Source organism: Salminus brasiliensis, chromosome 5 (assembly GCF_030463535.1).
Source record: "Salminus brasiliensis chromosome 5, fSalBra1.hap2, whole genome shotgun sequence".
In the NCBI taxonomy this organism is placed as follows: domain Eukaryota; kingdom Metazoa; phylum Chordata; class Actinopteri; order Characiformes; family Bryconidae; genus Salminus; species Salminus brasiliensis.
The window spans coordinates 7,299,235-7,312,225 of record NC_132882.1 but is presented as its reverse complement, the minus strand read 5'-3'; the positions used below and the strand labels follow the sequence as shown (position 1 = coordinate 7,312,225).

At 46.5% G+C, this 12,991-nt stretch overlaps 1 protein-coding gene across 4 annotated transcripts in view; it reads left to right on the top strand.

Annotated features, from left to right (window-relative positions):
* The window catches only part of nck1b (NCK adaptor protein 1b), a 53,574-nt gene that overhangs the window by 35,612 nt on the left and 4,971 nt on the right, over nucleotides 1–12,991 (top strand). For all 4 annotated transcript variants that reach the window (XM_072679331.1, XM_072679332.1, XM_072679330.1 and 1 more), the window contains one exon: nucleotides 11,974–12,689. In XM_072679331.1, coding sequence (XP_072535432.1) covers nucleotides 11,974–12,689 — 716 coding nt within the window. The remainder of the gene's footprint in view (nucleotides 1–11,973; nucleotides 12,690–12,991) is intronic.

The following is a 12,991-nucleotide window of genomic DNA, read 5'->3' as shown; positions in this document are numbered from 1 at the left end:
TCCTTAGCTGAGGGATTAGCGAGTTCTGAAAGGCTTTTTTTCCTCCCCCTCTCAGTTGGGTGGGAGCTTGTCAGTTTTTTTCTTCTCTCCTCTGTTTCTGCTGTATTTTTTTTTTTTCCCCTTCAACGCTCCGTTTCGAGCCATTGTGTGAATGCCCGGGGACGTCTGGGGAGTGTGTGGATTTGTTCAGAAGAGAGTTATGAGAACACACTTGTTTGCTTAGGGGGGAAAAAAAGTCTTTCACAGCTTTCTTTCTCTCTTTCTTTCTCTCTTTCTTTTTTTCCTCTTCTTCCCTGGGTGTGCTAGCGGAGGAGCTGCTAAAGCTTGGGTGGGTAGGGCTTTTGCTAAAGCTCCTGTGGAAGCCTGTAATTGCCCTGCTCTCACTCGCACACTGCAATCAGCCTCGTGTGAAGAAGTCCCCAGCCTTCGCCTTCCTCATGTACATAAACTTCTCTGCTTCTCAGCTCGATCTTCATAACCCCCCCCCCCCACCTCCCCACCACCACCAACACACTCCCTCCCCTCCGTTTCAGACACTACGTTCCTTTAGTCAGCTTTCCTGCTGCTGAACTTAGTCACACAATGGAGGGTTTAAGAAGTAGGGTGTGGGTCTTTTTGCTTTTTCCCCTCCCTCCCATCTTGTTTTTGCCTCTGAGATGTTGAGTATAGAGCTGAAGACCCTTCAGTAAGCCTTGAATCTATCTACAGGCTCATGATCCAGTTAATAATCTTAATACGTCTTCTGTAGTGAACAGTATAGAGATGGGATGTTTGTCCGTATAGGAAGGAGAGCTGGGGAGATTTGGCCGGTGTCGGCTGTTCTTTTTTGGGGGGGTGGTTTCCTGTCATAAGTGGGCTGCAGTTGGGCGACGGCAGCTCCATGTCCCCTATCCTGTCGAACACTGCAGGCTTTGTGTCATCTTTACTGTCGGCGCTGATTGATGAGGGCTCTGCTCCTCTCTCTCTCTGTCTCTGTGTTGGGGGAGTTATCAGAGGAATGTGATTACGGAGAGCTTTCACAGGCATCTTCGTGGCCCCACTGACACACTTTTCAAAGGGCCCGGCGCTCTTCAGTTCAGTGTGGGATCATCGTAAACATTAGATAATTACAGGGTTTTTTCTGTACCTGTGTGTGTGTGTGTGGGGGGGGGGGGGGGGTGCGAGTGTTTGAGAGTCTATGGGAGGAGGGGAATAGACTTTTCTTCACTTTCATATTAAAAAAAAAAGCTACTGCTTTGTCTTTGATGAATTATTCATAATAACTGACCAATAGAAATGCTCCAAATTTGCTTGAAGCAAAATAATCGTAGTCCCTGGTTAGGGTCGCAGTGGTAAACTGCTGATGGCGGTCATTGTGTATCAAACAGAGAATCCCACCCATTTCTTACTATTTTCAGAGTTTACAAACCAATCAGTCAGTCGATCAATTTAGAAATTTCAGTTGATTAATTGTATTATTTATTTATATATTTATTTATTTTTTCAAAAGGGAGACATTTTACGTGTGCTTCCATTAATAGTTTCAGGCTTTAACTACAGTAAAGCTGTAATACCCTGTTTTTGTTCATTTAAAGGGTGAGTGTATATAATAATAATAAATAGTAATAATAGATCATATAGAATAGATCATAGTAATGATGAGAACTATGAAATACTGTATACTGTTGTACCGTAAAACCATCCTATTTTCTGTGTTTCTTACTGTGAAAAACTCAAGCAACTGTAACCCTTTTTAACCCTTTATGCTCCGTGACCTCTCACACCCTAAGGGATTACTCTTCGGTAACTACATGCAAAGCAATGCAAACTGGCTGAGTTGCTCCTAAGTTATACCAGGAGGTGAAAAAATCCAGGAACCACTGGTGAACCCACAGAGCTGAAGAGGTTGAAGTTAAACACTTTCTTATTTCTAATATCGCTTCCAATTGAATCCCAATTTTCCCCATTTTCAGATGTTTTGGTAGAATGACAGTGAGGTGCTACCTGTCTAGTATACTTGCCTAATTTGTTTGTGTCTTGGTGAGACTTGGTTGCTTTTGCCATGCAGTGTGATGTATGCAGAGATTTTAACCACCTAAACTGTAGAAGCTTCAGATCTCATCCGAAATCCAGTAAAAAGGAGAAACAAGAGCTTCTCATTCTGAAGAAAGAAAGAAGTGAGATCTTGTCGGTGAGCTAGTCTGAAGAACAGAGCTCGGTTCCTCCAGGTTTCTCCTGGACGCCCCCCAGTCCAGCCAGCACAGCGTGGAGGATGTGTTCAACTCCATCAGCAGCAGCAGCAGCAGCTCACCTGATTTACCATCATTAAGCCCTGATTTACCACCAAACCAGGTGTTGATCTGAGGAGAACACTAAATAATACTAGACTCCATGAGAGAGGAGAACTTTGGAGATGTTCTAATGAACACAGTGATGGAAGAGAACCATCACCACTTTCTGTAGGAGTGTTATTATTAGTGTTTATTCTAATATCAGTGATTTACTGAGGAGATAAACACTTACTGACCAGTTAAGCAGCTTTACATTAAAAATGTCAACAGGGGACTAAAGCCTACAGTACTGTGTGTGTAATATACCCGACTCAAGAGCTTGAGTTGGATCTTTGCTCAGTTTGTTCCAGTTCAGAACCAAGGTCTGAAGGTTTAAGAGAAGCCACCAGCAGCTTGTATTTCTCTCTCTCTCTCTCTCTCTCTCTCTCTCTCTCTCTCTCTCTCTCTCTCTCTCTCTCTCCTTGCTCTTTTCCTGTCGCTCGGCCCCTGCTCAGAGAGGAAGTTGTCTAATTTGAGACAGATTTCTCCCCAGTTCCTTTGAGCAAGCGAGGGAGGAAGTGAGGAACGTCTGAGCGTCAGTCAGTCTGTCCGTCCCTCCGTCCGTTCATCCGCCTCTCTTCACTTCCCGCATTCCCTCTCTTTCTTTCTTTAAAAAAAAGAAAAAGTGCAAAAGAGACAAACACATGCTCTAAGGATGAGGGGGGGTTCCCCAATCTTTCAAATCCATCCACCCGTTATATTTACAGTTTCCTCTCCTTGTCTCTGTGGGGCTGCTGTTGTCTTCGTCCTCCACCTCCTCCTCCTGTAAATGACTCCAGCCCTGTAATAGTGTGGTGGACGTGCAGGTTATGGGCTCGCTGTGTCAGACCCTGCCTGACCCCCAGAGAAGGTCGAGCCAGACTAGGACCAGGACCAGCGATGAATCCTTCCCATTCTCGCAGCCATACAGCACCAGCAAAACGGGAGCCGCCGAGCTGTGGAAGCTATTCATAGCAGCTAAGCAAGGTCGTGGTACCTGAGCCGTGGACCAGAGTGATGACTGGTCATCCTCTCGTACTCATTCGTCACATTCCGGCCTTTGATAACCAGGGATCCTGGCGTGGCAGGGAGCTGCTGAACACGTGCTGTGGATAAATGGCTCTCTGCTCCCGTTTGAGGGCCTCTTCACTTTGCGGGGAGATGGTGATGTTCTGGGGACATCTAGCTCTTTAAACTGTTTGTGGTGAAGAAACTGGGCTTCTTTTTTGGTTTGCTTATTATAGTTATTATCACTTATTATTATTGATTCTGTCTTATTATCTTGAGAACTTGAAGATTTTGTTTCATTTCTGGTTCGTTTCTGCTCCAGTTTTGGTCCACTTCTTATGGAACAGTCAAGCTGCTAACCTTGAAAATGGTCTTAACAATTGGAAAAGGTGGTGGTATCATGAAGGCCCAAGGTTTTAACTTTGCTATGACAATGCCAAGTTTAGAGCTGGGAAAGTTGGAAGTTCTACCATGTCCAAAGCTTTTATCCCATTTGTTGAGGGGTAATAGTACACAGAAGTCACAGTTTGGTTCAACAGGAGAAAACTAACAAAACCTCTCAAATACAGAAGACTATTCTAGATTTCAACAATTATCTAGAACCGATAGTAGCACAGGTTACATTAGTTTGTTCCATATAATGTTCTACAACTTTCCCCAGAGGTAGTCTGTACAGCCTATAGTGTATAGCATTAGCATAAGGTCAGAAACACTTGTTTTAACACCATACGTTTGCATGAAATGCCTACAAGTATACAGTACGTCCGAATATTTGTGGACACCCCTTCTAATGAATTCATTCGGCTACTTTAAGTTGCCGCTATTGCTCATACACACGACTTGTCTAGCACCTATAGAGAAGTACTGCTAATAGTGTAGGAATCTCTAGAGCAGATTAGCATCATCTTATTGCCGCAATACTCGCCTGGCTTTAGGCAGTGGGGTAGAGGGGTACCCCCCCTTGCATTGAGCTGTGGAGCTTTGGAAGAACTGTGGAATGACGGTTAGTGGTGCTGCATCCAATACTTTTGGGATGAGTTGGGGTGGTGATCATCATCGTCTTGCCCTCACTAATGCTTTTGTCACTGAATTGAGATCAAGTCCTCAAGCCATCGCTGGACAGTAGAGAGACAGTTACTCCTACAAAAGCAAGTCAAACAAAAAAAAGAGCAGGTGTCCCAATACTTTTGTCACTATAGCACGTGGCTTGTTTTACCGTATGATGTACATTTTGTGGTCTCAGTCTCTGGTTTCCACCACAATCTGCTGTTGACTACCTCACTCTGAACACACGGTGCTTGAATTATGCCGAAAATTGGGAAAATTGGTGGAATTCCCCTTTAATCGCACCAAAGATGACTGCAGTCATAGTCTAGGGTACTGTCTGGCTTAACTTCACTGCTGTTCAGAAGCCTTGTTGTCTCTCACATCTGTGGTTGCGTGTCTATTTCTGCACTGCTATCAGCCAGCCACAAACAGCGCAAGAAGGCCTTTGTTGTTTTGGAGGCTTTCTTGTCAGTCGCGGCTCTCACGGCCTTCTCTTTGACGGGGTTTGCAGGGGTCCTGCTGAATGCGGCTTTAGATGATAATATTCTTCAAGTTTCTTTGTTTGTTTATCTGCCCTCTCCACCCCCTTCTTCTCTTTCCTCTCTCTGCTGTACCCTTTTCAAAGAGACACCACAGAACAAGACTGAGCTCCTCCACCAGCTGTCTGTTAGCATTGTCCGCCTTGATGCCAGCGTGTCTTCATGTTTCATTGGGTTATTACGCTCAGCGGCGGAGCTGAGAGAAGGGCTGCTGAGACAACTGCGGTGAAAAGCAGGACAGCCTCTCTGAGTGCACGACACGTCCAACCTTGAGGTGGATGAGCTGCAACAGCAGACAGAAGACCACCTCAGGGTCCACTTCTGTCTGCCAAGAACACAAAGCTGAGGCTGCAGTGGACATGAGCTCACCAGACCTGGACAGTTGAAGACTGGAGGGACGTAGGCCGGTCTGATGAATCTCAATTTGATAATAATAATGATGATGATGATGATGGGGTCAGAATTTGGTGCCATGGACCCAAATTACTGTTTGGGTGAGTGTAGGTGTGTGTGTGTGTGTGTGTTGCTGATTTGGACTGAAGTGCCCGGTCAGTACTTGGATGTACGTGGATGAGCTACAACAGCAGACAGAAGACCACCTCAGGGTCCACTTCTGTCTGCCAAGAACACAAAGCTGAGGCTGCAGTGGACATGAGCTCACCAGACCTGGACAGTTGAAGACTGGAGGGACGTAGGCCAGTCTGATGAATCTCAGTTTAATAAGAATGATGATGATGGGGTCAGAGTTTGGTGCCATGGACCCAAATTACTGTTTGGGTGAGTGTAGGTGTACGTGGGCCTTTTTCAAATCCAGCCTTTCTGGGTGTGCACGTATGTGGAAGTGAGTGGAATCTTGGCCCCTGTAACGGAGCACACTTGCTCTGCCGTATCAGAGAACAATGGGAAGATCAGCCCAAGGGAAGTGGCCAATCTAAGCTAGCCTGCAGCGCATGTTATTTGCTAGGAGGAAAGGCTGTGAAATGTAGGGGAAGTCCACACAGCAAGAGCTGCTGGACAGACAAAGAAGACCCCAGCTTGCATGGGCAGGGAATGCTGAGGACTGCTTTTGTGCACGGCCCGTACGGCGACCAGTCAGTGTCAGGTTTATGAGCTGTGATTGAGTGGCGAAAGAAGTGAAGCTGGTGAGGAAGAGAGAAATCAACAGGATTCATGTGGGAGCTCAGGCTTACGTCTGGCCTCATCAAGCAACATGGCTTCCTTCCCGAGCATCGCCGGCTCAGGAAGTCCAAAGGAAGGTAGCGCTGACGTAGTGTGTTAAGGCCTGTACAGTCCCTTGTTTTCCTCATGGTTTAATGAGCGAAATCTATAAACGCTGATCAACTAGAAGTGAACAGTATGGCATAACAAAGATAGTCAATGGACAAAAGTATAGGGACGCCTGCTTGTTTATTGTTTCCACTGAGGTCATGGGTATATAAAAGAGAGTTTATCCTGATTGTGTTGGCGTAGCGATCTCTACTGTCCAGGGGGATGATCTACTAGATCTACTGGAGCATTGCTGTGAGGTTTATCATGTTAATATCATTTTGAACCCATTTTCTCCCCAATTGCCAATTACCCAGCCTGTACGTATTCTCCCCACAATTGCGTGCAGTATTCCTGACACTAGTGAGGGTGCAGACCAGCACACGCCCCCTCCGACACGTGTGCAGCCCCCAACGGCTCTTTTTCGAACTGCCGCCGGTGCAACCGACCCGCCCGCTCCGACGCATCGGCCAGCAGACGCCAGTGTTGGCCAGCGTCGCACTGGGGTGATGTGGGGAGAGGGCGCCATCTACCCACCCTGGAGAGAGCAAGGCCAATTGTACTCTGATGGCTAGCAGCAAGACCAGAATTCGAACCTGTGATCCTCTGATCATAGTGACCGTGCCTCATTCGGCTGGACCACTCGGGTCATTCAGCACCAAGAGCGTTTATGAGGTCAGGATGTTGGCTGATCACTCCACCTCATCCCCCAACTACCCTGCCCATTCCAAAAGTATTGGCTAGAGCACCGTCCATCGTTCCAGAGAACACTGCTCCACAGCTCAATGCTGGGGGCTTTATACCCCTTTAGCCCGCCCCTGCTGACAATAGGTTCTTATTTATTCCTATTTTATTGGCGGTGCTTCTCTACAGGGACTAGACGAGCTGTGTTTGTGTGTATTTGCACATCTGTGTCAGCAATGGGTGCAGCTTAAAGTTGCGGAATGCTGTCCACAAACATCTGGACGTATAGCGTAGTACAATGCGGCCTTTTCATGCAAATGGAAATGCCTTGTTAATGAGAGAGGTCAGCAGAGAATGGCCAGTTGACTGCTTGGAGCTGAGAGAAGGGCTGCAGTAAGTCCGAGAACCACGCTGTACAACTGCGGTGAAAAGCAGAACAGCCTCTCTGAATGCACGACACGTCCAACCTTGAGGTGGATGAGCTACAACAGCCACGTCTGCCAAGAACACAAAGCTGAGGCTGCAGTGGACATGAGCTCACCAGACCTGGACAGTTGAAGACTGGAGGAACGTAGGCCGGTCTGATGAATCTCAATTTAATAATAATAATAATGATGATGATGATGATGATGATGATGGGGTCAGAATTTGGTGCCATGGGCCCAAATTCCAGTTTGGATGAGTGTAGGTGTGTGTGTTGCTGATTTGGACTGATGAGCCCGGTCAGTACTTGTTTCTCGTGTTTCTCTTTTGCCCCGAGACTCAACCTTCATCTGCAGCGCGTGAGAGTTTATACGCCCGGAGCCAACAAGATCCAGCACACCTTTTAAAACCCCAGATAACGCTGTATACACACTGGTACGTCCTCTCCCACCTGGAACATCCGAACATCCATTTACAACAGCCACCCGGAGCTTTACGTCCGAGGCAAATGACCTGGTTTAAGAGAATTTGGAATGCAAAGCAGTTGGTTGTGGACTGTCAGGAAGCTCCGGGTGAATCATCTTAATCAAGAGGGCTGATAGGCAAATGAGAAGCGGGATGGATCAGCAAATGGCTTTTCACTTTCCACTCATTTGACCTTTAGCCCGTGGAGTCGTACTTTACTTCCATTTCAGCTGGCATACACAAGTCGTTTTGTGTTGCAGGATTTCCAGATTTCCAGTTTTCCAGTAAGAATACCGAAGATATCGGAATCGTGGCCTGATGTCGCTGTTCCTTATTGCTTGTGTACATATCTACTGATCTGCAATATCCACACTGGATCATAAACATTTAGAAAACGTAGAGGGACTACCTTGTTTAGAGCATCTGCAGGGTACGCTATATGGACAAAAGTATTGGGACACCTGCTCATTCTTGGTTACTTTTGAAATGAAGGGTATTAATCCTGCTTTTGTTGGAGTGACTGTCTCTACTGTCTAGGGGAGAAGGCCTTCTAGAAATTGGAAGAGCATTGCTGTGAGGATTTGATTGCGTTAGGGAGCTGGTCATGCCATCGGCAGCCAAGGCACCGAGATGGCACAGTCGGCCTTGATCTGTCCAGGGTGGGTACACATCCAGTGCAGTGCTGGTCTGCTGGTACAAAGTTACATTGGCCGCAGATCGGCGGTGGTGAGCTGCACGTGTGTGTGTGTGTGTGTGTGTGTGTGTGTGTGTGTGTGTGTGTGTGTGTGTGTGTGTGTTTGGTTACTAAGTTATGCAAAAGAATGAAGCAGGGTTACACAATAGTCTCTTTTGAATATCAGCTAGCTTGGCTGAAGCTAATGCCTCTTCCTACGAGGGCTTGCTTGAATAACGGACCCACTGTTGTGTTCATCCACTCAATTCAATACAGTAGGACTAGACGTCCTTGTGGAAATCGGGCAGGTGGACCACCTGCAGTATGTAGGAGTAGCGCTTGCCACATATGACTGTATCCCCCCTCAGAACGAGAAGCAAATGAGTTTAATACTCCTTCCAGTCCTGGTGTTCTTGACCGGGCCAGAGAGCACCTCACTGCCAAGTGGACATTCCTTCATGGTAACACCATTCAGACACGCCTGCCAAGCCCAGCAACGTGTCGCGGAGGCCTAGGGCCCCGATGTTTTCCCAGTAATCCTCCGACCCGGCCCACTTGGCCTGACCTAACGTGATGTGACAGGGCGGAATCCTTGGCATTGCTAGCGGACCCCGCCCTGACACTCATTCGTACGCTCTTTCACCACTCCCACACTCCCTCTTCCCCCTCCACCGTTCCTTCTCTCCCTGCAAATAATGATGGTGGGTGTGGTAATCATTCCAGTGACACGCATTGTGTGAGAGACATTCCCAGTGAATTTCACAATACTGCAGTAGTAAAATTAGACCACCCATGTGATGCTCAGAGCTGTGGGTGTCTATACAGAACTGGACTGATGCACTGAATAAGACAGGAAACCGATCATTAAGTATTAAGTCTTTTTTTATTATTTATTTATTTAATAATTTATTTATTATATTTGGGTGGTTGGGTGATGGGGGTTGTCAGTATAGCTTCATCAGCCCATTAGACCCTGTAGCCCACACTTCTTCACTTTTATTATGGCATTACTGTCATAATTAATATCAGTTCCATAGGCCCTAAAATAGACCCTGGTGGGACTCCACAAGGTAATCTATGCTATATGAACCTGTTGATCTCAATTCTTTCTGTCCAAGGATTATAAACTGATTAATAAAGCTAGGGTTAAGCAGATGACTGTTGTTTTACTGTAGTTCAAGCATCTCCACATCATGAATCTTCTCTCTTGCCTAGTTAGGAAACAGAAATGAATGCCGTTGAGTTGTTTATTAATGCAGCATTCAGGGTTTTATTATTATTGCAGACTCCTGCTCATAACTCCTGCTGTTTCGACTCCTGCTGCTGACTGAATACCACTCTGGAGTAGGCATGAGCAGTTTGCTACTGTTCACAGTGAGCAGAGAAAGAGAATACAGACTTCAGTGCCCTGAAACATGTGTTTGGACAAGTTCTCATTCTCGCATCCTGCCTGCCATTGCCTGTAGCAAACCACAATTCCTTCTGGGTATAGAGATGACTGGCATTGCCCTATTTTGATCACCCATGTCTCAACATGGATGCAGACAGACAGACAGATGCTTGAAGAGCTCATGGTGTGTGTGTGGAGTTTAATTTCAATTATTTAAATAAATAATTGATTTTTTGAATCAATTAATTATTTTAATTAATTTTTTTTTTACCTTAAGATTTCAGTTTCCACATCAGTGTAAATGTGCCAGAGTTGGCTAACAAGCCAAAATTTTCATCAGGCTATTGCAGATTAATGGCCTAACGTTAGTCTTAAGGTAGTGATTATATTGGAGTATTTGGTTTACTTGCTGTTTACCTTTGTGTTCATTGTAATTTTATTATTCTGTTTTTATTCACGATACAGAAACGCCTACGAATTAGTTGGTAACAGCATTTTTTATTATTATTTTTTTTTTGGCGTCCCACAGGGTTCTATTTTAGGGTCTATGACGCTGGTGCTAATTATATCAGTATTGCAGTTATGAGGCTGAAGAACTGTGTATGTACAGAGTATGAGGAGTTTAATGCTTAAGTATGTGAATGTGAACTGCAGTGAGGCTTAGCTGAAGTCTTGACATGGTGTAGTTATTTGAGCAGTCTGGGAACTACTACTAGGTTTAACCAGCTGCCAAGTGTGACGACTTCATGGTATCTGGCAACATTAGCTGCCACCAAAGGTTTAACTATCCCTTCCGCCTCACTTTCCCCCAGGGGTCTGTTCTTGCAGATGAACGGTGAACGGGAGTCTTATTGGTTAAAAGGATAAGCTGATGCGTAATTACGTCCTTTGTGTATTGTATTTAAGGTGCTTTGCTAAACCGTGTGAGCATGCTAGTGCACATTCCTAATGACCCTGCCGCTAATTACACTGTCCCGCTTCTAACTGTGCAGTCTCTGTTCATGGCCTGCAACACGATACCTGCAGAAGGAGCAAAACTGCTCTGATCTCCAGCATAAGGGTACATCATTGAATGCTTCTCGAGGTTGCTTTGATGTTCCTGACTAAAGCATGGTGGTATGCTGCTGTGATTTACTGAAGCTTTCTTCACGCTGAGATAGTCGGGTTCCTAACGTCGCGGCCTCGGGTATTCGAGCGCTCTGCAGAAGGTCGTCTGTTTGGGTTTCTCAGTACCTCGAATCATTTGTTTTGCTTCACAGTCGGTTACACAAGTTTATTAGCTTGCAGTCAAAGACCCAGGTACCCAGGTGCCAGATTCTCAGATTCATAGACGTTACTAAAGATTCTAGCGATCTTGAGGTCCGCTTAACCCAAGGCTGCTTTGTGACCAGCTAGCGACCCTCCCAGTGAATCAGTAAGAGCACTGCTACCGAACACGAACTGGAAAGTGCCAGATCAGATCTTTTTTTTTATTATTATTATTATTTTTTGGGTGGTTGGGTGATGGGGGTTGTCAGTATAGCTTCATCAGCCCCTTAGACCCTGTAGCCCACACCTCTTCACTTTTATCATGGCATTACTGTCATAATTACCATCAGTTCCATAGGCCCTAAAATAGACCCTGGTGGGACTCCGAAGCCGAAGATATTAGCAGTAAGAGCCCTGCTACTGAACACGAACGGGAAAGTGCCACATCAGCAATTTTTCTGCTCTGTAGTGAAGACCGACAGCAGTCCAGTGTTCACACAGCCAGCGATAAGTGGGTGAGAAAACGGTGCCTGAAGCTTTATTGCCCTTGGCCTAGTGTAAACAATGGCGAGACGACGACTACTTTTTATCATTTTTTTTTTTTTTTTATAGCAGTTCAGCAGTATTCAGCAGGCTGAATTTAAGTCTAGTGTGACATTATGGCACCTGAAATATTTTGAGAATTACTGGAGCCTCCAGGTATGAAAGAAGCTCAGAAGATACAGCGTTCCTAGTGGGTTTTCACACTCGTGTCTAGAATCTAGCCCCAGGAATTTCTGTAACAGCCTCAAGGCTTCTTGAGAAAAGCTCCGAGCTTGTTTGGTTTTGGGTACAGCATGTATAAGCACTCAAATTTAGTAGAGATTTCTCATCTGTTTGAATCCAAGTCCCAGATAAATAGTTTGAGGATTTCGAATAACGCTTTTGTAAATGTGTCTCCAGGGATCGGGAAGGTGAAGCGGAAAACCGGGATGAGGGAAACAGCGTCAAGCGCAGATGCGGACTTTTACGCTGACAATGGCGAGCGCTTGTATGACTTGAACCTGCCAGCGCTGGTGAAGTTCAACTACACGGCCGAGCGGGAAGATGAGCTGTCCCTTGTTAAGGGCACCCGGGTCATCGTCATGGAGAAGTGCAGCGATGGCTGGTGGAGAGGCAGCTACAACGGCCGCTCGGGCTGGTTCCCCTCCAACTACGTGACGGAAGACGCCGACGGCTCGGCCAGCGGAGAAATGGGTTTGTCCGAGAAGCTGGCCGCCGTGGTTCACAGCACCAATGGGAACCGGGTACTGCACACGGTCCAGGCGCTCTATCCTTTCAGCTCGGGAAACGACGAGGAGCTGAACTTCGAGAAGGGTGAAGTGATGGATGTTCTGGAGAAGCCCGAAAACGACCCCGAGTGGTGGAAGTGCCGCAAAGCTGACGGGCAAGTCGGCCTTGTGCCCAAGAACTACGTGACCGTGCTGCAGGAGTCGCAAAACTCTGGCAACATGGCCGGACCGCCCACGCCCGACTGCGATTACATCGAGCCCTCGGTGAGCGGCCGCTTCGCTGGTAAGGAGTGGTACTACGGCAAGGTGACCCGTCACCAGGCAGAGGTGGCTCTTAATCAGAGAGGCACGGAGGGAGACTTCCTCATCAGAGACAGCGAGTCCTCGGTGAGTGGACGACCTTGAGTTACAATCAACGATATTGAAGGTAGTTCACTGAAGCAGCAGCGTTGCTGCTGGTTCAGAAGGGGGTTGATGGTGTAGATCAACAAAGTTTTGGTCTAAAATGTTCTGAATGATCAGCATTAGACCAGATTAAGACACGTTTCAGTGGATCAAGTTCGGCTAGATCAACTTCTGGTCCTTTTTGGGGAGATATACCACATTTCTGCTCACACCAGGGTCCTAGAGGTGGCATTGATGGACCATGTCTGAAGCTTACTTCAGGCAACACTAGGTTTATTATGATG